The sequence below is a fragment of the Lampris incognitus genome, chromosome 1 (genome assembly GCF_029633865.1).
Source record: "Lampris incognitus isolate fLamInc1 chromosome 1, fLamInc1.hap2, whole genome shotgun sequence".
NCBI lineage: Eukaryota > Metazoa > Chordata > Actinopteri > Lampriformes > Lampridae > Lampris > Lampris incognitus.
This window is the reverse complement of record NC_079211.1, coordinates 48427395-48454157: the sequence shown is the minus strand read 5'-3', so window position 1 is coordinate 48454157 and position 26763 is coordinate 48427395. Positions and strand designations below refer to the sequence as shown.

Sequence of the window (26763 nt, the reverse complement as noted above, 5' to 3'; positions counted from 1 at the left end):
TCTCATCCAAGTAATAATATTTATAAATATTAAACTTTTAGAAAACAAATAGGCCTATAACCAGAAATTGTTTACTGTGCACTGTACTTTCGGTGCTCCCGCTGATGCAGCACCTGCGTGCATTGCACCCCTGTACCACCCCCCCCCCCCGTTGCGCCCCTGCCTCTCAGATATGTTAGGCCATTGTACACAACAACAAGTTCACAACAGGAAATGAAAACTCGCGAACTGTAAAGTTAATGAGGAAATGACAGGGCTTGAAAACTTAGTGACAGACTTGTCCAAACCAAAACGTGTTTTAGAGAAAACATCTCGTTTTTTAACAAGGGTCCAAGAACGTACTGCCGGAACCCAGGATCCTTGATGTGACATCCACTGAAATGTCATACTACCGCCAAACACTTTGTTATACTACCAAGTTTTGATCCCAGATAATGTAAGGTATTAAGTATTGCATTACTTAGGTTGCATTTTGAGTATATTGCGTTCTATTCAAAACAGCAACAAGCAAACACATGCTGAAATGGTCTGTTTTGACTCATTTTGAACGAAATACATTTGGCTACAGATATGTACAAGGAGTTCATCAAAATAACTAGTTGAGAGTAATTTTCAGGCTGGCTGCAATCATCTTTCACCAAATTATGGGATCTGGTGTGCTATGGTGCAAGCAGTAATGTGCAGTCAGGGTAGGCAGTGCCTCAACAGGCTAAAAAGAAACATTGAGATAACACGCTAGTTGTATATACTGATCATTTCTTCATATTCGTAATGCATCATTTTATCAATTTTATTGATTTCAGATGTTCATTATTCATAATTTGTCTCAGGATTACACATCGTACTGCACTAAAATGAGCCAGAATGGCTGTTTTAAAAGTACAGTATGCTACTTTTGCTACAGATTGCTCCTAAAACCTGCTGTTCCTGAATACAGGAAGAATAAGGCCATGGGCCGAGGCAGAGGCTATCTCTGTGCCTCTGCCTGCAGGTTTGGCGCAAATGCCACCATTTTCATAGATTTGTGCATGCGTAGCTGGTTCCCACACTGTGTTGAATGACCAACAACGAGGCAAAGACCGACCCTGCCTCAGCTCTTGGTTGATGCTAGATCCAACGGGGTGTAGGCACGGAAGTAGCCGTGATTGGCTGTTGTGTTGGCAAATACACAGTGCGGAACCTTGAAGCACACTGACTTGAAACAAATAATGTCCACTGAAACATTTAGCTAGCTAGCTTACAACTGACCTTAACATTGCCAGATCGGACTGTAACCCTAACCCTAACCCTAATCCGACCCCTACCGCTATTGCTATCACTAGCTAGCTAATATTAACTTAATTCGCCCCAACTATTGCTCTGTCTGTCGGTCTGGCAGTCAAGTGTGCTTCGAGTGTTCCGCGCTGTCTATTAGCGCATGGGAGGATCACGCCATTCCCCCTCCCCCCTTGACAGGCGCCCCGATCGACCAGAGGAGGCGCTAGTGCGGCGACCAGGACACCCACCCACATCTGGCTCCCCACCTCCAGACACAACCAATTGTCTGTAGGGACGCACAACCAAGCCGGTGGTAACACGGGGATTCGAACTGGCGGGCCCCATGTTGGTAGGCAACTGAATAGACTGCTACGCTACTTGGACGCCCTCTCACCATGTCCTGACGGAACAGGGTGTGTGAACCTAATCAACAGACACACTAGATGTGTCTATTGATTAGGTGTAATTGTGCATTAGCACCGCATCTGACTGACTTTGCAGTAGGCCTATTTATTGATTTATAGCCGAACTAATGTAGGCTATATTTTATCTATCCATGCGTAACATGAGCTTGGGCTGCTGTGTTAACTAAATGTAGACATATGCCACATTAATAGGTCACTGCCTACCCAGGCAAAGATTTCACCACACATCACTGGGTGCAAGTGGGGAGGTGTGTGTAGTTCTGTGAGGCTCAAGCAGGAACACACAACCTGAACCCCAACCACACCAAACATGGTTTCACTTCTTGCACAGACACCTGCACCGAGTAAGCTATGCACTTGTGTTAGTGTAAGGTTTTTGGATCGAAATGTATATGAGTGATTGTATGACAACATTAAGAAGTAACAAAAATGAAGGCTCTGTCATTTATGAGTCGCTTACTTGAACATCATTTTTGAACTCAAGCACGGAAGGTGAAATGATCTCATCTCTCTGTTACGGAGGCCTACTTGGGCGGCAGAGTGGCCCAGTGCTTAACGTTGTCACCTCACAAGAAGAAGGTCCTGGGTTCGAACCCCAGGGTCGTCCGACCTTGGGGGGGGGGTCACCCCAGGTCATCCTTTGTGAGGAGTTCGCATGTTCTCCCCGTGACTGCAGTGGGTTTTCTCCGGGTGCTCCAGTTTCCCCCACCATCAAAAGAAACATGCATGTTAGGGTTTATACTCCTGTCTGTGCCCCTGAGTGAGGCAATGGGAGAAGAACTGGTTGGTTCCTGGGCGCAGCATGAAGGCGGCAGCCCGCTGGTCCTAGCTACACAGATCACAGCCAGGATGGATTAATGTGCAGTAAATGAATTTCCCGAAGAGGATTAATAAAGAAAACTTAATTTAATACTTTCAAATCTGTTATCTTCGTTCAAAGCTGTTTTTTTCTTCTTTCACTCTTCAAGATCTCATCTGTAAGTGCGTCCTTTGTTTTCTGAAATGTACTTTGTGAAAAGGTTTTTTTTTTGCTCCGTGTTCTATAAATAAATATTAACTCCAGTGTTCCTTCCTACCTTTTTTCCCTCTCTTTCTCCATGAAAATGTCTCTGTCAGACAGTTTTAGCTCTTTTTCATGGGGAGTTTCTCTTTCTCACTCATACTTCTCCACTGTTCTAAGTCATTCTCCTCATCCGCGTGGGGACGGAGCTCCTTTAGGTGAGACAGAAGGAGCAGTGAAGTCCCCCCGTCAGGTCTGTAACAGCCCCGTCTTTCACCAGACTCTGCAGCAGCCGCCTCTCTCTGTCCACGTTGTGCATCGTCTGCTTCAGCATGGCTGCCATGGGCTGGCTGTCATAGTAGTGCAGCGGCACCCCCTGTTGGGAGAGGTTGTAACCGAAGCCTGCCAGACTCACCTCATCGCACAGCAGACTGGCTAAGGTCAGTGCAGAGACGCCAAGGGTAGGGACATTCTGCAGAGATAGAGGGAGAAACAGGTACTGGCATTACAGATGTTAACAGTCACGGCACAGATGTTGCATCCTCCTCCTCCTCCAGTCTGATCGAGCCTGTAAACTAGCTGGCAAAAAAAAGCTACATTTTTCTAGATAAATTTCTGGTGAGACACATAATGGGTTTAGGTCCTCTTTTTTTTGGGGGGGGGGGGAGTATTTTCCCCCTCTTTTTCTCCCCAATTGTATTTGGCCAATTTACCCCACTCTTCTGAACCGTCCTGGTCGTTGCTCGACCCCATCTGCCAGTTCGGAGGAGGGCTGCAGACTACCACATTACTCCTCCGATACATGTGGAGTTGCCAGCCGCTTCTTTTCACCCGACAGTGAGGAGTTTTGCCAGGGGGACGTAGCACGTGGGAGGATCACGCTATTCCCCCCAGTTCCCCCTCCCTCCTGAACAGGCGCCCCGACCAACCAGAGGAGGTACTAGTGCAGCAACCAGGACACGTACCCACATCTGGCTTCCCACCCGCAGACACGGCCAATTGTGTCTGTAGGGATGCCCGACCAAGCCGTAGGTAACACGGGGATTTGAACCGGCGATCCCCGAGTGCCTGGCCAGTTTGCAGTCATTGAGGGAACAATGAATTCAAAATTGTATAAAGCTATTTTACAGGGGGAGATGACAGGGTAGCGGTCCGTCACCTGAATTTTAATAAAAGTTGGAGGATGTAACAAGAGAATGTGTGAAAACACATGAAGAAATCAACAACAGACCGGTTTGAAAACAAGAAACTATGTTTCGGCACAGCGAAATCAGAATCCTGACTTTACCCAACTGGGATGCTGTGGCATGACCTGAAGAGGACTGTTCATGTAAGAAATCTCTGAAATGCTGACGAACTGAAAAACTTTTGGCAGGAGGAATGGTTTAAAAAATTCTCACCATTGTGCAAGTTTGATCAGCAGCTACTAGAAACGTCTGGTGGAGGTTATTGCTGCTAAATGAGGTTCTGCCCATTATTAAATACAAGGATTCACACACTTTATACAGCCTGGATTGTGAATGATTAAATAATGTGTTCAATAAAGACACTGTAAAGACTATAATATATATCTACTCATATATTTTCGGAATGTGTGTGTGTGTTAGTTAGTTAGTGTAGATAGCGGGACCGAAAACTAAAGCAGTTATGATCCTAATTCTTTTTGGAGGTGGTAGGTATTGTCTCAGATAGTAAGGGGAAAATCCCAGAAAATTAAAATTATGCATAATTATGCATAAATATGCAAAATATGAATTTTTGCAAAAATGCACTTATGATCCTCATTTTTTTTGGAGGTGGTGGGTATTGTTCCAGAGAGGACCAGAAAAATAGCAGAAAATTAAAATAATTATAATAATTGTGCATAATTATGCAAAATATGCATTTTCTAAAAATGGCTAAAAACCACTTTTCTCGGCATTTCAGATGATTCTGAGCATTTGGGGGAGGGAGTTGGAGTGGGGGGTGGGGTTTAGGGGCAGGGGGAAGGCGGTTAGCTGGCAGGATGAAGAGGAGGGAGATTTAGACGGGTGGATGACCAAACCGCTACATTGTAGCGGGGTTCTTCTAGTATATATATATATATATTTATAGACAGATCGATAGATAAATGGATAGATATATAAAGTTTTTATTCTTTCCGGAAACCATCAATGGTGTTGATAAAAGTGCTCAACAAATGAGGAGCAGAATATCAATATAGCTGTAGGAAAAAATTTATTAAAAAGTGTTATTCAAAAGTATTATTTAAGTATTAGTATTTAAGTATTATTTAAGCATTATTTAAAAGTATTAAAATAAGTTTTTCCTACATGATATATCTATATAGATATCTATATCTATATAGATATATATATATATATAAAAAGACATTAAAAGTACAATTGCGTTTGTGTGTCATTAGTTTAGGTAGACTGTGTTATGAGATAAAAGATCAGACCACATTTTATGATTAAATAAAGCAGAAATCCAGGTAATTCCAAAGGGTTCAGAAACGTTTTCTTGCAACAGTACAGCACAGGGTTGTGGCGTTTCACACAGAAGAAAAAGTGCCGTAGTCATCCCAACAAAGGGAAGTGTGTCCACTTTCCCTGGCACGTCAACCCTAACATTACAGAGACTGTTTTCTGTGAAACAAAACGGTACCACGAGACATGACATTTTAAATTTAACAGACTTTTTACATTTTGGAAAGCCCTGCAAATTTTTATTCCTGACAAGTTCCTCCTAAATGTGACTGAAAATATATGGGTGACTGCTGGTTTTCATGAATGAATGGTTATGTTTGGGCTGAGGTGGTCTATTTATTTATTCAACACCAGTAGACTGTTGAGTTCTTGGTTTGAGCTGTGTTTCTTACCGAGTCCAAGCCCCATAGTCGCAGCTTAGGTGGAGGGTAGTGCAGGAGGTCCATTGCTGTCACTTTTATGACTTGCGGGTTTAAAACTCTAAACCTTTTGGGCTCCAAGGGGATTTGGTCCGGAACCTTCTGCCAGAAGAACAGCCAGTCCCACAGGGCCTGAAATGCAACAAGCAAGGCTGAGCTAAAAGGGAAACTCTGGGTCTGAGCCAGCTCAGATTCACCTCTTCCTGTTGACTACAACAAAAAGTACAAAACTATAAAACGTGTCCAAGACAGGTTTTAAGGGGAATGAAGAGGAGACTGCCTTCTGGACACAACAAGCATTCCTGCCAAGTTTATAACAGTGTGAGTATTTTCAATTTCCCGTTTAATACTTGCAAGACAAAATCAAACCCAAAGTCCAAAGACAAAGTCAAACAAAATCACTCTTAATTTGGGCATCTGGGTAGTGTGGCAGTCTATTCCGTTGCCTACCAACACGGGGATCCTGGTTCGAATCCCCGTGTTACCTCCGGCTTGGTCGGGTGTCCCTACAGACACAATTGGCCGTGTCTGCGGGTGGGAAGCCGGATGTGGGTATGTGTCCTGGTTGTTGCACTAGAGCCTCCTCTGGTCGGTTGGGTCGCCTGTTCAGGGGGGAGGGGGGAACAGTGTGATCCTCCCATGCGCTACGTCCCCCTGGTGAAACTCCCACTGTCAGATGACAAGAAGTGCCTGGCGACTCCACATGTATCGGAGGAGGCATGTGGTAGTCTGCAGCCCTCTCCGGATCAGCAGAGGGGGCAGAGCAATGGCTGGGATGGCTCGGAAGAGTGGGGTAATTAGCCCGATACAATTGGGGAGAAAAAAGGGGAACCCCGGGGAACCCCCCCCCCAAAAATCACTCTTAATAAAAAAAAAAGTATCTACCCCTCATCCCACTGGCCTGCATGGACCAAAAGCAACTCACCACAGCATGTCTGTTGATCATAGCGGAGATCCAGTTAATGTCTACTGCTTTATAAACCACAGCTACAAACTGGGTGTTTGTGTCTTTGTCTTCCCAGTGGCGCGGGGTGCCCTCAGGGTAACTCATCCTGATGTTGGTTCGATTTCCAACATCATCTGTGAATTTTCCCAGAAGACCGCTGTTTAACCTGGAGGCAGCAAAAGACATCAGATAAGATCTAATTATATGGAGCTTTATGGGAAAATTGGGTCACAGCAGCAGATAAGCACGAGAGGAGTGAATAGGAGCTGGCATGATGAGATAACACGTAGCCACATCGACATTGTGGAGCCACTATAGCAAATGGGAGAAAACAAATGAAAGGTTAAATTGGATTTGATGGTTGTGCTTCACCAGCTGCTCCCAATTATGTGTGCACAAATACCCCAAAACTGAATTAATAAAAATCCAAAAAAAAAAAAATCAGTATGTCTTAAATTCAATAAAATGTGACATCCAAACTCAAAAAAAAGAAAAGAAAAAAAAGTCTGTTACTCAAGCAGGAAATGCAGTGTTTAATGTATGAAGGCTATAGGGAGGTAGAGCTGCCATGTCAAAACCCAGTGGGATCATCAGCTTCAAGTTCCTTGGTGTCCACATCATCGAGGACTCGTTTTGGTCCCTTCATACAGACACTGTGATTAAGACTGCACGCCAGCGACTGTTCTTCCTCCAGAGGCTGAGGAAATTTGGTCACGATCCCATGGACCCTCACTGACTTTTACAGACGCACCACCGAGACTATCCTGACTGGCTGCATCGCCGCCTGGTACGGCAGCGGTTCTGCCCTCCATCCCAAAGCTCTGCATAGGGAAGTGAGAACGGAAGAGTACGTCACGGGCAGTGATGCAGGACATTTATTCCCGGAGGGGCCTGAAGGAGGCCCATAAAACAATCAGGGACTCCAGCCACCATGGACAAAAACTGCTCTCTCTACTTACCTCTGGCAAAAAGGTACCGGAGCATCAAGTCTCGGACCAATTGGTCTCGAGACAAACTTCTATCCTCATGCCATAGGACTCAAACTGATCCCTCATTGCTATTTGCACAAGGTTACGGCTAATATCAGCACAAGTTTTACTGCTTACTGTGTTGTGCTTTACTGTTTCATTATGGTTGCTGTCACCGACTGTGCCATCAGCTGTTTTCACTTATACTGTTATTATGGTTACTGTTACTGAATCCACAATCTGCCATTTGCACAAGTTTATTGTTTAAAATACCAATGCATATTAGATTAGATTCAACTAGGGTGTCCAGGTGGTGTGGCGGTCTATTCCGTTGCCTACCAACATGGGGATCGCCGGTTCGAATCCCCGTGTTACCTCCGGCTTGGTCGGGCGTCCCTACAGACACAATTGGCCGTGTCTGTAGGGACCAGCGCCTCCTCTGGTCGGTCAGGGCGCCTGTTCGGGGGGGAGAGGGAACTGGGGGGAATAGCGTGATCCTCCCACGCGTTACGTCCCCCTCGGCGAAACTCCTCACTGTCAGGTGAAAAGAAGCGGCTGGTGACTCCACATGTATCGGAGGACGCATGTGGTAGTCTGCAGCCCCTCCGGATCGGCAGAGGGTGTGGAGCAGCAACTGGGACGGCTTGGAAGAGCGGGGTAATTGGCCGGAAACAATTGGGGAGGCGGCACAGTGGTAGAGCGGTTAGCGCGGTCACCTCAGAGCAAGAAGGCTCTGGGTTTGAGCTCCGGGGTGAGTTCATGTTGTGGTTATTCTTGTGTTGTTCGACTCAGACTAAAGATGTAACCCTATTCTTCTGTCTGTCGGCCCGAACACCCCTTGAACAGTCTCTGCGTTGTGTTATTTTTTTATGTATTCTGACTCTGGGGCGGATGGAGGGAGAAGACAGTTGTACAGACGGGAGACAGGAGTCCTGATGGAGGTTGAGGCAGAGCAGGTTTTCTGCATTTATTAGCTTCCTCACACACAGCACCACTTGCAGCATACAGGCCGCTTGTAACACAGCTATGGGTTAAATAGTGCCACTGCCTGGTGGATACCTCGGGAGAGGACTAGGCTATGGGAGTAAACCCCTACAGAAAATCCAACATCTACAGTGCTGTTGTTTTTTGTTTTTCTTGCCCTTTTGTATCTGTCTAAGTGGGAGAGTACTGCTGGTGTCGTGTGTGGCTGCCGCTTCTCCCTCTCATAGCCCCCCTTCCCATCCCCCCTGTATGTCTGTGTTGTGTTTATCTGTTGTCTTGTTTCACCCCGTTTATTGTGAAGTGACTTTGAGTGTTAGAAAAGCCCTATATAAGTTTGATTTATTATTATTATTAGGAGACCGTTTACTGACTAACTGACTGCAGGACCGTGACTGGGACTGATGTCGCCATTTGGGACATGGGGGGGGGGGCTCGTTATGTTGTTGTCAGTTCTGGTCCGTTCTGGCCAGTGTGATTAAAAGAGCACTCCCGGGGGTCGTGCAGTATGAGGGCACAGGAGTTAAAAAGAGATCTCTGCCTCTCGACTCGTTCTTCCACGCCGGCTCGCTGCAATACTTAGTTGGCAGCCCCCCTACTTAACACATCTCCCCGTGCGTGCACAGATCAAACAACCGGTTACACGGTACTGCAAGCAAGCCATACCAAAACACATATTACTTTAGCCACACTGTGACCCAGTCTGACTGCTATGTCTTCAGCCTACAGATGCCGAATCCCCATCGCAATAATAAAGCTGGCATTGTTATCAACACATTAGTAACATCCCTCATGTAGCTGGCGACTGTCACAGTTATTTTCAACAATGTTTCCACACAACTTAGGAAACAAAAAGTGTGAGGGGACAGTTGGTCTCAATTCTGCTCCGAGCTGAAATATGAAATAATGCCCGATAGATTACAACCGATCACCTCGGCACACTGCTTCCTGCAACGGAGACGGTTTCACTGAAATGACATTCTTATTAAGGAGACGGCATTCACTTGGTTTCTGACCTGATGACGATGTCAAAGCGGTTGATGAGTGTGCCCAGGGCCAGCCCTCTCAGGATACCCCCATTCCCAATGACCACACAGCGGCTACATTTCTTCCCATCTCTGGCGGGCTGGACCGATTTGGAGTCTGGCAGCTACAACGGGAAACACATTGGGGAAAATAAAAACAACAACAATATGGCTTTCAGTTCTCAACGGAGTCATGTTAGGCGAAAGGTCTTATCGCTTGACAGGAAAATAAATCTAGTGAGGTCGGCTTTTTTATGAGCACTCTTGAAAAATATTCCATTGCACATGAGAAATATTACAACCTAGTCTGATTTATTGACTATCTGGACAACTGCCTTATTTCCCTTCTGAAATCACTACTCATTGCTAGAGGGATCAATTCTTTGCAAATGGAGCTATGAAAGGTGAAAGCTCCATACACCTGGTGAAATTATGTAACTTCTTCTAATTCTTTTAATATTGTAATACATATATAAGATTGCAATCGCAAACACAATAATAATGTAATTTGGATTTGTTTGTCAATATCTTTCAGCTATATTTGACATGCAGATAAAGTTGTTAAGAGTCCCCCCCCCCCCAATTGTACTTGGCCAATTACCCCACTTTTCCAAGCCATCCCGGTCGCTGCCCCACCCCCACTGCCGACCCGGGGAGGGCTACAGACTACCACATGCCTCCTCCGATACATGTGGAGTCGCCAGCCGCTTCTTTTCACCTGACAGTGAGGAGTTTAGCCGGGGGGACGTAGCGCATGGGAGGATCACGCTATTCCCCCCAGTTCCCCCTCCCCCCCGAACAGGCGCCCCGACTGACCAGAGAAGGCGCTAGTGCGGCGACCAGGAAACATACCCACATCCGACTTCACACCCACAGACACGGCCAATTGTGTCTGTAGGGACGCCCGACCAAGCGGGAGGTAACACGGGGATTCGCACCGGCGAAACCCGTGTTGGTAGGCAACGGAATAGACCGCTACGCCACCCGGACACCCCACGTTGTTAAGAGTCTTGTTTCAGTGTGACCGGAAGTGAAGTCCAGGGCAGACAGGTCTGGGGATTCAGTACATTCAAATGTTGGTGAGAATCTGGGTGCCACGGTGAAACAAAAAAAGTTAAAACTGTTAGCTCTTGCTGGCTTCGGTTTGAGTTACTTCTGCTTCCAGAGTGTAAAATTTCACAACATGTTCACACATACCCAGATAAACATGTTCTAATAACCATCTACATTGACACACCCTGACAAATGTCACGTGACATGGCATGCCAACTTCCCCTGTGTGGAACTTGGCATGCCAAATTCCTGCTTATCGTTACTGTTATTATTATTTAGTGTTAGTCACCAGCTTCAGAAGCTCCTCCACTTTGTCTCTGAGGCCTCTGAATCCGAAGGGGGGTGGCAAGAGGAAGAGGTCGTCAGAAAGAGAGGAGTCCTTCCACAGGAAGGGCTGAGTTATATGACTGGAGGAAGGAAGTCGATCAAACAAGCTCTCCCTCGCATTGCCTGAACGACACTCTCCTGCGAGAACGCTGCGCACGTACGTATGCACAAGCTGCAAACGAGATAATGAGAATGAGTAATTTGGCCGTGATACGCTATGATGGATAAAAAACAAAAAACAAAAACAGAAATCCTGGGAGGGGCTTCCCTCCGCCTTTTCTCCCCCCTTTTCTCCTCAATTGTACTTGGCCAATTACCCTACCCTTGGCCGCCCTGGTCACTGCTCCACACTCCCTGCTGAGCCGGGGAGGGCTGCAGACTACCACATGCCTCCTCTGATACATGTGGAGTCGCCAGCCGCTTCTTTTCACCTGACAGTGAGGAGTTTCGTCGGGGGGATGTAGCGTGTGGGAGGATCATGCTATTCCCTCCAGTCCCCCCCCCAAACAGGCGCCCCTACCAACCAGAGGAGGCCGTAGTGCAGCGACCAGGACACATACCCACCCACATCTGGCTTCCCACCCCGCAGACACGGCCAATTGCGTCTGTAGGGACGCTCAACCAAGCCAGCGGTAACATGGGGATTCGAACCAGCGATCCCCGTGCTGGTAGGCAACGGAATAGATCGCTATGCTACCCGGACGCCATATTCTTTTGATAGATCTGATTGACAGAAACAATTCCATTTCTTACCAATGTGGAAAAATCAGATATTTTGTGCATCCTTAAAGTATTCACAACCCTTCACTTTCCCCACATTTTGTTATGCTACAGCCTTATTCCAAAATGGATTAAATTCCTTTTTTTTCTCATCAATCCACACACAATACCCCATAACGACAAAGTGAAAAAGGTTTTGTAGAAATTTTTGCAAATTTATTAAAAATAAAAAACTGAAATATTGCATGTACATAAGTATTCACACCCTTTGCTATGACACTCAAAATTGAGCTCAGGTTCATCCTGTTTCCACTGATCATCCTTGAGATGTTTCTACATCTTGATTGGAGTCCACCTGTAGTAAATTCAATTGAGTGGACATGATTTGAAAGGCACACACCTTTCTATATAAGGTCCCACTGTTGATAGTGCATGTCAGAGCAGAAACCAAGCCATGAAGTCAAAGGGATTGTCTGTGGACCTCCAAGACAGGATCGAGGCACAGATCTGGGGAAGGGTACAAAAACATTTCTACAGCTTTGAAGGTTCCGAAGAGCACAGTGGTCTCCATCATTCGTAAATGGAAGAAGTTTGGATCCACCAGGACTCTTCCTAGAGCTGGCCGCCCAGCCAAACTGAGCAATCGGGGGAGAAGGGCCTTGGTTAGGGAGGTGACCAAGAACCCGATGGTCACTCTGACAGAGCTCCAGCGTTCCTCTGTGGAGATGGGAGAACCTTCCAGAAGGACAACCATATCTGCAGCACTCCACCAATCAGGCCTTTATGGTAGAGTGGCCAGACGGAAGCCTCTGCTCAGTAAAAGGCACATGACATCCTGCTTGGAGTTTGCTAGAAAGCACCTAAAGGACTCTCAGACCATGAGAAACAAGATTCTCTGGTCTGATGAAACCAAGATTGAACTCTTTGGCCTGAATGCCAAATGTCACATCTGGAAGAAACCAGGCACCTCTCATCACCTTGCTAATACCGTCCCTACAGTGAAGCATGGTGGTGGCAGCATCATGCTGTGGGGATGTTTTTAAGCGGCAGGAACTGGGAGACTAGTCAGGATCAAGGGAAAGATGAATGGAGCAAAGTGCAGAGAGATCCTTGATGAAAACCTGCTCCAGAGCGCTCAGGACCTCAGACTGTGGCGAAGGTTTACCTTTCAACACAACAACGACCCTAAGCACACAGCCAAGACAATGAAGGAGTGGCTTCGGGACAAGTCTGTGAATGTCTTTGAGTGGTCCAGCCAGAGCCCAGACTTGAACCCCACTGAACATTTCTGGAAAGACCTGAAAATAGCTGTGCAGCGACGCTCCCCATCTAACCTTACAGAGCTCGAGAGGATCTGCAGAGAAGAATGGGAGAAATACCCCAAATATAGGTGTGCCAAGCTTGTAGCTTCATACCCAAGAAGACTTGAGGCTGTAATTGCTGCCAAGGGTGCCTCAACCAAGTACTGAGTAAAGGGTGTGAATACTTATGTACATGCAATATTTAAATTTTTATTTTTAATAACTGCAAAAATTTCTACAAAACCTTTTTTTGCTTTGTCATATGGGGTATTGTATGTAGATTGATGAGAAAAAAAGGAATTTAATCCATTTTGGAATAAGGCTGTAACATAACAAAATGTGGGGAAAGTGAAGGGGTGTGAATACTTTCCAGATGCACTGTATGTAATTTGGAACTAGATCCCTTTTTTGGAGTCGGACACAGATGTTGTTGATGTTTTCCATCTTTGGAAATTGAGAAAGCTGGATGATTTTTTTTCAGCCACACATTTTGAGGATACTATAGGGGTAGGCTCTGTTCACTGAATCCCCCAGTTAACTAATAACTGAGCACTTGAATCAAGGACAATGCTTTAAGGCAGGGATAGGCAACATGGTCCAGAAAGGTCCGGTGTGGGCGCAGGTCTTTGTTCCAACCAAGGAGTTACACACCTGAGTCTACAAATCAAGGTCCTTAACAAAGACTATTGGTTGACTAATAGAATCAAGTGTGTAACTGCTTGGTTGGAACAAAGACCTGCACCCACATCAGACCTTTCTGGACCATGTTGCCTATCCCTGCTTTAAGGCAAAGCTAATGGACACAGAGGCCTAAGTGTCTGCGAACCTCAGCAGCAGCTCATGACTGACACGCAAAACACATGGTTTGCATGAGGTGGAAACTGAGGGTTAGCAAATGATAAACTGAGTCTTTTAAAGATTCAAATTAGCTTTTTGTACAGAGGACTTTGTCGACGACTCCGCTGTATTTTGTCTACAAGTAAATCTCCCATATCGTACCTGACTGTGCTACTCTGCAGTTCTGCTCTGGTGCAACAAAACCAGAACAAGAACTGAATATTCCCACCTGCACATGTTCAGGGTTGACAGGCCAGTCCAGAGGCTTGGCTTCCTCTGTCTCGAACAGCAGCAAAATGACCCCTGCCAAGCTCAGCAAGCCTAACAACATCAGAGACACAGGCAAATGCCTGAAGAGACAGAGAGAGACAAGACACAGTCAGATAAAACACACTCGTTGATTCGACTTTTTGATTTTGGTCATATGGAGGTTGAAAAAATTGCATATTTCTGTAAACCTCATGCAATCTGTCAGTGATATGAGATAACGTGCAGCATTTTTTTTTTACACAAGGCTCAATGCTGGAGGTGTAAACGACAGTAATTTCCTTTTTCTTTTTCAGCAGTACATAAAAGACCTGCTTGACAGCATCTTTGTCCCAGGTTATTTGCCAACTGTCATCAAAACATTTTTCTGGCTCTTGTCCAAGAGACAAAAAGTTTTCTTGCACAGAAAAAGAACGGCAAAGAAAAGAAAAATCTAAGTAAGACAGCACCCAGGAGCAGTTTTTGTTGACGGTCTGAGCTGTCCCCAACATCCATCTGTCCATCCATTATCCAAACTGCTTATCCTGCTCTCAGAGTCGCGGGACGCTGGAGCCTATCCCAGCAGTCATTGGGAGACACCCTGGACAGGCCGCCAGGCCATCACAGGGCCCACACACACCGCACATATTCACACCTGGGGACAATTTAGTACGGCCGAGTAACCTGACCTACATGTCTTTGGACTGTGGGAGGAAACCGGAGCACCCGGAGGAAACCCAAGCAGACACGGGGAGAACATGCAAACTCCACACAGAGGACAACCCGGGACGACCCCCAAGGTTGGACTACCCCTGGGCTCAAACCCAGGACCTTCTTGCTGTGAGGTGACCGTGGTAACCACTGCGTCGCCAAAATTAAAAACTATGCATATGGATCACATGATGGGAAGTGCATGTACAGTGACCACTCAAACCTTTACTGTTAAAGCTACAGTAGGATGTAAAATTTTTTTCGTTTGAATTTTGCTCCAAAACATCTTAACATGGACACAAACTGACTCACAGTCTACTGTCAGCGAGTTTCATTGACCGGCGCCGCAGCATTGCAGGGATATTCCATTCTGTTTCACAGCAAGGCCTCGCCCTTCTGACTAATCAGAGAAGCTTGAAGGGAAGGGGCGGACCTCCTTACTGTCAGCTGACTTTGTGCTCACTTGCCCCCCCCCCGGCCAAATGAAAATATTGATCTACTTCACCAATAACCTGAAGGCTAGAAGAAGGAAAACTATGTCACAGGAACAGTGGGCCTTGTTCATGAAACGACCCTGCGCACAAATTTGTTCTTACACTCTTTTGGAGCTTTCGGTTCTCAAGCCTCTCAAGTTTTCAAGAGACTTGCTGAAATTCTTTCTTTTTTAAAAAAAAAAATTGTTCCCCCCCAGTTGAATTTTTGGCCAACTACCCCACTCTTATGAGCTGTCCCGGTTGCTGCTCCACCCCTTCTGCCGAGCTGGGGAGGGCTGCAGACTTAGCACGTGCCTCCTCCGATACATGTGGAGTCGCCAGCCGCTTCTTTTCACCTGACAGTGAAGAGTTTCACCGGGGGGATGTAGCGCGTGGGAGGATCACACTATTCACCCCAGTCCCCCCCAAACAGGTGCCCCGACTGACCAGAGGAGGCGCTAATGCAGCGACCAGGCCATACGAATTTGTGATGAACTGAAAGTTAGGTGAAGCAATTTGTTGAAATAGTCTCCCCGCCTGCCGCCCAATGACCGCTGGGATAGGCTCCAGCATCCCCACGACCCTGAGAGCAGGATAAGCGGTTTGGATAAAAGATGGATGGATCCCTCATTATTTCCTCCACAGTTGATTCTCTAATTTTGTCAATGGTAGCTGTCTACTGCTGCACTCAACGGACATTCAAATTGTCTATGACTAAAAAAAAACCCAAACAAAACATAATCAGTCATTCATTATCAATATTGATTGTAGTCATTCATTGTACAGATGAGGTTTGGGCTAAGCACCTGCCGTCGCCACATCCTTGCAATGCCTCTGCCTATCAGTACAAAAGTGCTTTACAACAACGAAGAGATTCAGTGAAAAGATAGAAAATTCGGTAACACTTTCTATGAAGCTTGCATCTATAACGCCCTAAAAGCATCTATTGCATCTATAATGCCCATACTTTCCTATAATGTGTATTACAATGACTAACGGCTATGGCTGAAGACTGTGAAATAGCACTGAAGTCTCATTATGCATCTCTAGAAAAACTTCAGCAAAACAACTTGCTTATGATGCATTATGACATTTGACAGATAAACAGGCTAATGGTGACATATTTATAATGCATAAATCCGTTTTAAATTGACATAATGTATCATAAAGGTGGTAATGAGGCATTGTGAGGGTGTATACATGGTTATAATGAATCTTACAATGACTTATAGCTGCACATATAGGGCGTTATAGATGCTTATAGGGCGTTATAGATGCAAGCTTCATAGAAAGTGTTACCGAAAATTCTGAATGCATAGATTGTCAGTGATAATATGAGTTTTGTCAGTCATGATGAGCACAGTATTTGAAAACTTTCCTACCACAAGCTCACTTCTTTGCACAGAACGACAAACAAGTCATATCTTAGCATGGGGTGACTTCCCAGTGGGCAGTTTTAGTCAAACCTGCTGTGACACTTCCATATTTACAAAACCCGAAATTTGTTAATTACTGCTGCTTGTTCAGTGTCTCAGAAGGCTGGAGTCTGTTCTGGCAGGAGGCACCGGGTGGCAGAAAGGGAAATACTATGTGAATGTGTTGCCAGTCCACAATAGCCGACAAACCCATAAACTCCTATCGGCAATTTAGAGTCTCCAATTCATTTAACCCACGTGTCTATGCACCACGAGAGGAAATCTGAAGCACCCAAATGAAATGATTAAATACAGGATCCCACTGCTTTCAGGCAATAGTGCTAAACACTTCCTGCCACCAAAATATCAAGTACAAAACTCATGAAGATCTCATATAGACAATAAAACATGCAACAGTCTTTGTAAACGTTGTAATGTTTTAGAATTGTTCTAGGGAATATGGAAACTTAATTTTAGCTCCAACTAATGGATTAAATGGATCATTTAATCAGTCATAAAATGAGGGAAAAACGAAACATTACTCGCTATGGTTTGTTGTTTAACACAACTGAAATGCAGATTTTAGCAGGGACATCTTGCTTTTTTTAAAGGACAGTTGTAACCGTTTTTCTTCATGTTTCTGTAATAGTGCCCTAGTATCCACCCCTTCTTTACATTGTTTTGCATCACCAAGTCTTCTCATCATGTGCTTTCATTGTGTATTTTATCTTTAAAGGTTATCGCATTGTCTATCTTGCCCGCTCAGCACCTGTTGCATGTCTGTCAACCCCAGAAGAGGTGACTCATCCTCTGATGCTCTTTCCGAGGTTTCTCCCAATTTTTTCTCATCCTCAATTTACGATCTAAGGATTACTGATGTTGTGCATTGTCTTCCTGTATGTTCCTATGGTATTTTTGGACACTTGTCATGTGACTGTGAAGTCCTCTGATACTATTCTTGTGATTCAAGGCAATACAAATGAACTAGACATTTCCCAGTTTATTTGCATTAATACCCACTTCCTTAACTGCCACTCTCTGCTCAACTGCCCACCTATCCAACATTCATCCTGGCTGTCTTTCCTTAAGTAAATGCCTGCCTACCTAATGTATTATTTCTACACACACATTATCTGCATGTAAGGAACGTGTGCATTTGCCTTTATTTAACCATCCAGGGCTGGAGTCACTTGACTTTATTTTTCATCCCTTTTAAAATGTAAATCGCAACTGCAAGTTACTCTCAACCATTCCTGATGATGACACACCACTGATTGACATGGGAGACATGAATAGCCATACTGACAAAACCAAAACGACTGACTTCCTGTCTCTTCTGTCCTCGTTTGACATCAAACAGGTCCCCACCCCTCCCACACACAGAGCTGGCAATACTCTTGAAATGATTTTGACTTGGAACTGCTCCACAGCAAATCTGACTGTCACTCCCCTACATCCTCACGTTCCTCCACAAATGGTCTCCTTCCACCAAAACATCCGGTCCCTTACAGAGACCCAGCTTTCCAATGAGGTCTTGGCTTCCATGCCTCCTCATAATGAATTATCTTCACTCCCTGTCAATGATGCTACAGACACACTCTGTTCCTCACTAGCCTCCTCTCTTAACCATCTCTACCCTCTAGTATCCAAACCTGTTCGTAACCCCCCAGGCCATGGCTTTACTGAGGTCATCAGAGAGCAGAGGGCAAAGGGCAGGACTCAGAGCAGCAGAGAGAAAATGGCGTAAAACCAGAAAAGCCACTGACCTTAGTGACTATCGGTGTCTCCTAGCATCATTCTCCTCCAGCTTAAAAACAGCTAAGACCACTTAACATCAGAACAAGATCTGTGGCGCCACTGATGCTCGAAAAATGTTTTTTTTGCTTTTAACTCTGTCTTCAATCCGCCTCCTCCTCTGACCTCAACTCTACTCACTGCAGACATGTTCACCTCATACTTTACGGTTAAGGTTTCTGCCATCAGTAACCAGTTCTCTGAGCCTGACCAACTCTGTCTGCCGCTGCCAGCTAACAGTGCCTCACTCACCTCATTCTCCCCCCTGATCAAGGAGGAAGTCTCCAAGCTCCTGCTGGACTTGATACCATCCAACCTCCAACAGACCATTTACCCACACTTAATCCCACAGTCACAGACATCATCAACTCCTCGCTTACAACAGGTGTGTTCCCCACTGCACTAAAGCAATCTTCGGTCATCCCGCTGCTCACAAAACCCACACTCAACCCAACCCAGGTTGAAAACTACAGACCGGTTTCATTCCTACCCTATCAAAAATACTTGCACGCACAGTCTTTAACCAAGTCTCTGAATTCCTTTAAGAGAACGATCTGTATGTTCCGAATCAGTCTGGCTTTAAGGGGGGGGGTCACTCTACCGAGACTGCACTCCTGTCAGTAATGGAATCACTGCATTTGGCTAGAGCTGCTGGTCAGTCCTCAGCTTTATTGCTGCTAGATCTGTCTACTGCCTTTGACACAGTTAACCATCAAATCCTCCTTTCCACACTCACTGAGCTTGGTATCTCAGGATCTGTCCTCATGTCCTACCTCTCAGGCAGATCTTTTAGAGTATCTTTGTGGGGAGAAGTGTCCAAACAGTATGGCTTATCCACAGGGGTGCCTCAAGGGTCAGTGCTTGGTCCCCTTCTCTTCTCAATATACAGCACCTCACTTGGTGCAATCATCTGCTCCCATGGTTTCTCATACCATTGCTATGCTGACAATACCCTGCTCTTCCTATCATTCCCGCCAGATGACCTCACAGTCTCAGCACGGATATTGTCATGCCTTGCGGATATCTCTGCATGGATGGAAGAACACCACCTTAAGCTTAACCTAGCTAAGACTGAGCTCCTTGTCATCCCAGCCAGCCCATCCATACAACAACAGATCAATATCCAGGTAAGATGAACTCAACTCATGCCCACACAGTCTGCCTGAAACCTGGGTGTCATGATTGATGACCAACTAACCTTTAAGATTCACGTGGCCTTGATTGCTTGGTCATGCAGATTTGCCCTGTACAACATCGAGAAAATTAGACCCTACCTGTCTGAGCATGCAGCACAACTCCTAGTACCGGCTCTTGTAATATCACACATTGACTATTGCACCCGCTTAATGGCAGGTCTCCCTGCATGCACTTTCAAACCTCTGCAAATGATCCAGAACATGGTGGCGCTTCTGGTCTTCAACCAACCCAAATAGCATATGTCACTCCGCTGTTCATATACCTTCACTGGCTCCCAGTGGCTGCCCACATCAAATTCAAAACCTTGATGCTTGCTTACAAAACAGCAACCAAATCGGCTCCCGCCTACCTGAACTCCCTCATTCAGGTCTACACTCAGTCTCGCTCAATACGCTCTGCCAATGAAAGGTGCCTGACACTTCTGCTACAACGGAGCCCTAAATCACTAGCCAGACTCTTTTCTTCTGTATTCGATCCACTGAGTCGCTCTCCATCTTTAAGAAGATAAAGACCCAGCTCTTTCACGAACACCTCCACACCTAATAATAATACCCAATTTTCCTGATGTACAGGGCAAATCTGCATGACCAAGCAACCAAGGCCATGTGAATCTTAAAGGTTAGTTGGTCAACAATCATGACACCCAGGTTTCAGGCAGACTGTGTGGGCATGAAGAACTTTTCAGCTTCTAAATTTCAATGCATTTGTGGAGCTGTTAAAAGTTCAAAAATAATTCACGGGTTATTCAGAATAAACATTTCGTTCAGCCCATTTCACCCCACACGGGAGTCTAAATCGGTGCACATTAAAGAACGGTCTCTCCACACGACCTTCTGTCATCTGACAGAAGACGAGGGCGTAAACCATAACAAGAGAGGATTAATATGAGGCGTTATCTTTTTAAAACTGTACATCACCTGTGGGGTCCGCAGCGTTTTGACAGTCTCATGTTATTCTCTACACCCGGCGATGGAGCGCGGCGCTTCTCTTCTGTTCAAAGCACTCCGGCCCTCAGGATCCCTGCCCTGCGCAGGCGCGCGCGCACACACACACACGCACGCACGCACGCACGCACGCACACACACACACACACACACACACACACACACACACACACACACACACACACACACAGACAGTTGAAGGTGGTTCAAAAGAGCTGGGGTACGGTCCGCGGTGGTGTAGCGGTCTAAGCATCGGCTCTGTGTCGATGCAGTTGCCCACTGGGGACTGGGGTTCGCGCCCCGGTCTCGTCAGATCCGACTATGGCTGGACTCGACGAAGCAGCGATCATTGGCAACGCTGTCTTCGGGAGGGGGCGGAGTCGGCTTGTGTTCGTCACGTGAATGCGTCTCTGTGTGTGTCGGAAAAACAGTGGTTCGGCTTGGAGTCGCCTTGTCACGAAAGTGGCGAGGCGGTCTCCTTCGAGACTGCCGGCCGGAGAGATGCAGTTGGCGAACGCATACAGTGCGAGGGTGGGTGTTTGAATTAAAATAGGGATCGATTGGCCACTAAATTGGGAGAAAAAGGGAAAAATCAGAAATAAATTTATAAAAAAAAAAAAAAAAGAGCTGGGGTAATCATTACACTGGTCAACACAATCTTTCTTGCATGGGGTTTTTCAACGGATTCTAGCTAACTTTTGGGTGCTGAATCCAAATCTGGCATTAGTTTTTGCCTATCACATCAGGTTTTTGAACTATGAAAAATCATTATTTTTGAGAAAACAGCAATTTTACACTCGAAGTTAAAAAAACACTGTTGCATTAGAAGATCGATAGATGCAAAAACGATTACAATGAATAAATAAACACTCAGCCTAGCATGAAATTACTTAGGAAATGAATAGGGGTCATTTTTATCCCCACCAAGATTGCCAGACTAGATGGTCAACTTTTGTAAAATCCTGAATAAGGAGCATACAGATAGCACGAAAACTTGATGGGATAGAGCAAATCTGAGCTCAGATTTGGATTCAGCAGCCCAAAATTAGCCAAAAACAGTTTCCAAAGTCCACGCAAGAAAAAAAAACTATATTTTTGTAGACCAGTGTTATCAGAGATTGCAGAAAACCCAATATGGTGGATTTTCTGTGGCGGATATAGAGTGCACATGCTTTTTGGGGAGGAACTGTGCCCAGAAAAGGACAATACTTGTACTGTATACTTTTTTACTGCATTTCATGCATGAGCTACAGCAATTATAAATACCATCCATACAAATTGTGCAGCATGCTGTCAGATGGATAGAAGGTTCCATGTATTTTCTGACTATACGTATTCCCGTTCGTTAAAATACTGTGGCGACCCGGGGGGCGGTCGCTCCGACGCGTCTTCGGATCCACGCTGGGGGAGCGCAAGGGCTCATGGGACGGTTAATGTTCCATTTGAAATTGCGTTTTAATGATGCTGTGGTTATTGCTGTGTTGTTTGTTTGGGGGGGGGGGTTCGACTCGGACTAGTAGAAGACCGTTCACCGACTGATCTTAGGACCCTGGTGACATGGGGGGGGGGGGTGCATTGTTCTGACCGGTGCATAAATAAAAAATCACCCCCGGGGTCGTGCGGAGTTTGGATAAGAAGGTACGCTGGCCGAGTCTGAGCCTTTAGTCGAGCGGTTAGCGATGTCTCCTGCGGTGCGGGCGACACGGGTTCGCTTCCCGGCCTCGGCAGTTCCTGTGGTTGCGTTGTCCCCCGAATTCGCTACAGTATTTTGGCCCAGAGCTGGAAATGTTCATCTCTCCTGCGACGGGTTTCCAGGCAAAACTGCAGGAAACTCTACCATTTGACCAACATTTGCATTTTATTTCACCTTTCTGAACCCCCCCCCCCCACACACATATAGGTCCATTACACAAGCAGACATGGAAATTGTCAAAAAAAAAAGCTTAATTGCGAGTTAAAATAAAATTATATTGTAGCGAGTTCGGGGGGACAACGCAATCACAAGAACTGCCGCGGCCGGGACGCGAACCCGTGTCGCCCGCACCGCAGGAGACATCGCTAACCGCTCGACTAAAGGCTCAGATTTGCGAGTAGGCGGCCAGCGTGTCTTCTTATCCGTGCACGTTACACTACTCCCCTCCTTCGGGCATAACAGCTCCTTCACGCCTCAGGGCGCACACGCTTCCGATGGCCTTACGGTCGGTCGCTCCATCCCACTTCTGACACCAATGTAGCGAATTCGGGGGACAACGCAACCACAGGAACTACCGCGGCCGGGAAGCGAACCCGTATCGCCCGCACCGCAGGAGGCATCGCTAACCGCTCGACTAAAGGGTCAGACCCGCGAGCCAGCGGCCAGCGTGTCATCTTATCCATGCACGTTACACTATTATCATTTTGTGAAATAAATAGGACGGGAAAGTCTGCCTTTTTATGGCACCCTTGTTTCTCTTCACAGTTTGCGTCGCTATCGTAGCGAATGCGCCGACGCAACCGCAGGAACCGCCGCGGCCGGGACGCGAATACGCGTCTTCCGCACCGCAGCGTTGCGCCCCCGTATCGCTACACTGTGAACACGCACCTGTATTATTGCCATATTGCAAATATATGCAGAAAACCGAGCCGTGCGTTCATTCGGATTATTGTAAAATCGATATCGATTGGGAATATTTTTACAGAATAAGTTGTTTTTTTTAATACCTTTTCATGGGGAGGTGTAATGGAGCACCGGGCGCAGAGATGATGAGGCTAATGGACGCCGTGGGAGCTGAAACACAGCCGCCGTCTATTAACCGACAACACGCGTCGACAAGCGGCAGCAGCAGCGTGTCGTTTACCCCCCCCCCCCACTGGTAACCTGGACGCTTTCTGGCGAAGGACCCCATCTCCGCGTCGCGTCTCCCGCTGACCCATTTAAACGCCGCATTCCGACCGGCGTCTCCACGGTTCCGGTTCCCCAGGATCCCAGGTTACTTACCAGCCCATGGGTCCAGACGCCTATCCATGACCCGTCGACGGGTGAGAAGAGCTTCCGTTTCACCTTCACCGCGTCCGCCTCCGTGACGTTCCGAGACGTCTCACCCTCTCTGATTAAAGGGGGGGGGGGGAAATAGTCCCCACATAGCAGCACCCCCCTCTCCCTCAGCCATCCGCAGCGCTACTTCCGCAGTTGTCTTTCAAAATAAAAGCCACCCCCTCTTCACGGGATGGGGGGGGGGGGGTCGAAGACTCAAACGACAAAAAAAGGGATTTTTCAAAGTTTATTTACTTGCACGGATTACATAATGAAAAACAACCAAAAAACAATAGGTTTAACCCCCCCAAAAAATGCTGATTTCTCAACCAATTAAATACCATGACAACAATGCTGTATGCAATGGCGACAATGTTTCATGACGTTTTTAAGCATGGCCCGATGATCCAGGTAAGAAAATCAAGCAAGGTCGAGTCAGTTCATCTCGTTCGTCTTGACACAACGTTTACTGACGCATACGTTTCATCACTCGTCGACGTGACCTCTGACTGCAGGTATCCCCACTCCTGATACAGGAATGTTTGCAGCCACGGCCGTGATTGCGACATTCCCAAATCCTGTGTGAATAGTACACATGGCCACTGAAACCACAGTTAATGATCACACCCATATTTGCATAAGAATCTGGTCGTTTGTTGTTTTACTGTCTATAAGGGCGGGGACACCTGCAGTCGGTTTAGGCTGATGACGTCACTTGAGTGACGAAACGTCTCTCTCGACAAACGTGGTGTCCGCATGAGTCGACCCAGCCTTCTTTGAATGTTGTATGATGTTTGACTATCATCATCTAGGCGTACCAGTGTACACTGCGTGTGTCCAATCCAACCCGACGGATTACACCGATCAACACACCTTCAGACAGACAACAGAGGACTAAATAGTGAAATCAGACGCTGTAGTGCTCGACTGCGCACGAGCCAGCCACACGCACGCGCGCGCGCGCGCACACACACACACACACACACACAGCCCTCCATAGCACACAGATGAGCGTCACTACTGTAATGGGAATGGGAACATGCTCTCAACTGGTGGTTCTCAATCAGGTCCTCAGATACCCCCAGTACTGCTGGTTTTCTATTCTGTCAGGTAGTCAACCACATTCACCTGTTATGCCAGTTGTTAGAGTGTACATAACTTACAGGACGAGCGGAAAAACAGCAGTGCTATAGGTCTCTGCAAACTGGATTGAAAATGAACTGTTCTTTAGGTCTCACGGAGTAAGAGTCTTGTGACTGTTCGGGGACATTTTACCCTGTCAAGAAATTCCCTGCTGATGGCAGACAAGAGTAATATTAACTTTGAATTCCACAAATTCAGTGTACCCACCCCTCCAAGAAAAGTTGTGAATAACGTTTTTGCAGGAGAAGGTCGCCCTTTCGTCAAAACCGAAGTTCTGGGTGAAAAAACCCCAAAACATTAGCCCCATTAAAATATTTTCGGGCATCAATCAAAACTGTTCAGACAACAACATCGGCGATGGCTTCAGATGAGAAAACGAGGAACTCCAGTTAAGAACAAAATTTAGCTGGTTACTAAGACTTTTTTTATGTTTTATTAACAACTGCAATCTTAGCAGCATGGTGGCGCAGTGGTTAGTGCTACCGTCTCACGGCAAGAAGGTTACAGGTTCAATTCCCTGGCAAGAAAGGACCCAGGCCGCATGGGTTTCCGCCGGGAGCTCCAGTTTCTTCCCACAGCCCAAAGACATGTAAGTCATGCGCATCAGAGATACTAAATTGCCCCTAGGTATGAATGTGTCTGCCCTGTGATGGACTGGCGACCTGCCCTGGGTGTTTCCCCGCCTTCTGCCCAGTGAGCACTGGGATAGGGGCCAGCATCCCCCAACCCTTAATAGGATCAGTGGCTTGGGAAAATGAAGGAATGTACTGCAGTCCTTCTGGGAAACACATTTCAGTGAATACGGCTGCAAAGCATCCAGCTGTAATTCAGCCCACAGGGAAGTGCGTCTTATATTTTCTTCCCCTTTACCACATAACTCCTTGTTGAGAGCAGAAAGCTCTAAATAATGTCCCGTCCATCCATCCATCCATTAGCTGAACCACTTAGCCTGCTCTCAGGGTCGCGGGGATGCTGGAGCCTATTCCAGCAGTCATTGGGCAGCAGGTGGCGAGACACCCTGGACAGGCCGCCAGGCCATCACAGTGCCGACACACACACAAAAACATTCATACCTAGGGACGATTTAGTACGGCCAATTCAACTGACCTACATGTCTTTGGGAGGAAACCGGAGCCCCTGAGGAAACCCACGCAGACATGAGGAGAACATGCAAACTCCACACAGAGGACGACCCGGGACGACCCACCAAGGTTGGACTACCCGGGGCTCGAACCCAGGACCTTCTTGCTGTGAGGCGACCGCGTTAACCACTGCGCCACCGTGCTAAACAATGTTATAGGAACAAAAGCCAATTAAGTCTGGAACAGGTTTTTGCAGCTGTACACTGAAACAGTATGTGAATTTCCAGTCGTGAGAGAGGCGAGAAGTCCTGCAGCCCGGTGTGAGCTACAGCCATGTACTTACAGAGAGCAGCACGGAGCTAGCATGGAAAATGTGATTGCGGATGTGTAAAGCAAATACATTTTAACTTCATAGAAATTACTGTGTGTGACCATTATGCTAAACAAACATTAAGACATATTTACCCGGGCTAGGGTAACCCTAACTAGATCCTATTTAAGTATTACATTTCTCAACACGGAAGTCATCGGGTAAGTTTTTGTCTGTACAAAGGTTTTAATAAGGGCTTGGTTCAGAAAAAGTGAACCTAGTCTTCAAGGGGGAATTAACCATCATAATCAAGTAAACAAGCCTGTGTTTAACCATATGGAAGCGACCGAGCTGCAAGTGAACGGACTCTGGCCAACCGGTCAGTCATTGCAACGCTGCCTGTTAATGTTTCCCAGCATCTCTTCTACTGTAGCGGCTGTTTGAGTTCAAATAGTCCAGTTCCTCCTTTGACCACCTTCCCTAACACCAGGCAGGCTGAGGGAGACGCCAGTTGGTCGTGTGAGCCTGAGGAAGACAAGAAAACAAGCGTTTAAAAACAACAACAACAATTACGACAAGCTAGGTGGGCTCCCGGGGTCAGAGCCAGAGGGCCCAGCTCTGATGGGAAACGCCGGAGAAGAAAACGCCTCATCCCACCCTCGATGTTCTTTACTGTTGCCAGGTAAATACATGAAGGAAAAACTGCAC

The 26763-nt window shown here is 46.5% G+C and overlaps 2 protein-coding genes across 2 annotated transcripts in view; both read right to left on the bottom strand.

Annotated features, from left to right (window-relative positions):
• Positions 1 to 992: 992 nt before the first annotated feature.
• On the bottom strand, positions 993 to 23586 carry st3gal5 (ST3 beta-galactoside alpha-2,3-sialyltransferase 5). The gene is made up of 8 exons (XM_056282747.1): positions 23485 to 23586; positions 20481 to 20588; positions 13957 to 14077; positions 10832 to 11041; positions 9481 to 9614; positions 6495 to 6681; positions 5543 to 5701; positions 993 to 3154 (listed from the first exon to the last, which is right to left on the bottom strand). Exons 2-8 carry the CDS (start codon positions 20510 to 20512, stop codon positions 2897 to 2899), a joined length of 1101 nt encoding a protein of 366 aa, XP_056138722.1. The 5' UTR covers positions 20513 to 20588; positions 23485 to 23586; the 3' UTR covers positions 993 to 2896.
• A 174-nt stretch (positions 23587 to 23760) lies between these two features.
• Positions 23761 to 26763, bottom strand: part of polr1a (RNA polymerase I subunit A) — a 56902-nt gene continuing 53899 nt past the window's right edge. Inside the window, exon 37 of the mRNA XM_056282748.1 lies at positions 23761 to 26580. Within this exon, the coding sequence (XP_056138723.1) occupies positions 26480 to 26580 (101 nt within the window). The 3' untranslated portion in view covers positions 23761 to 26479. The remainder of the gene's footprint in view (positions 26581 to 26763) is intronic.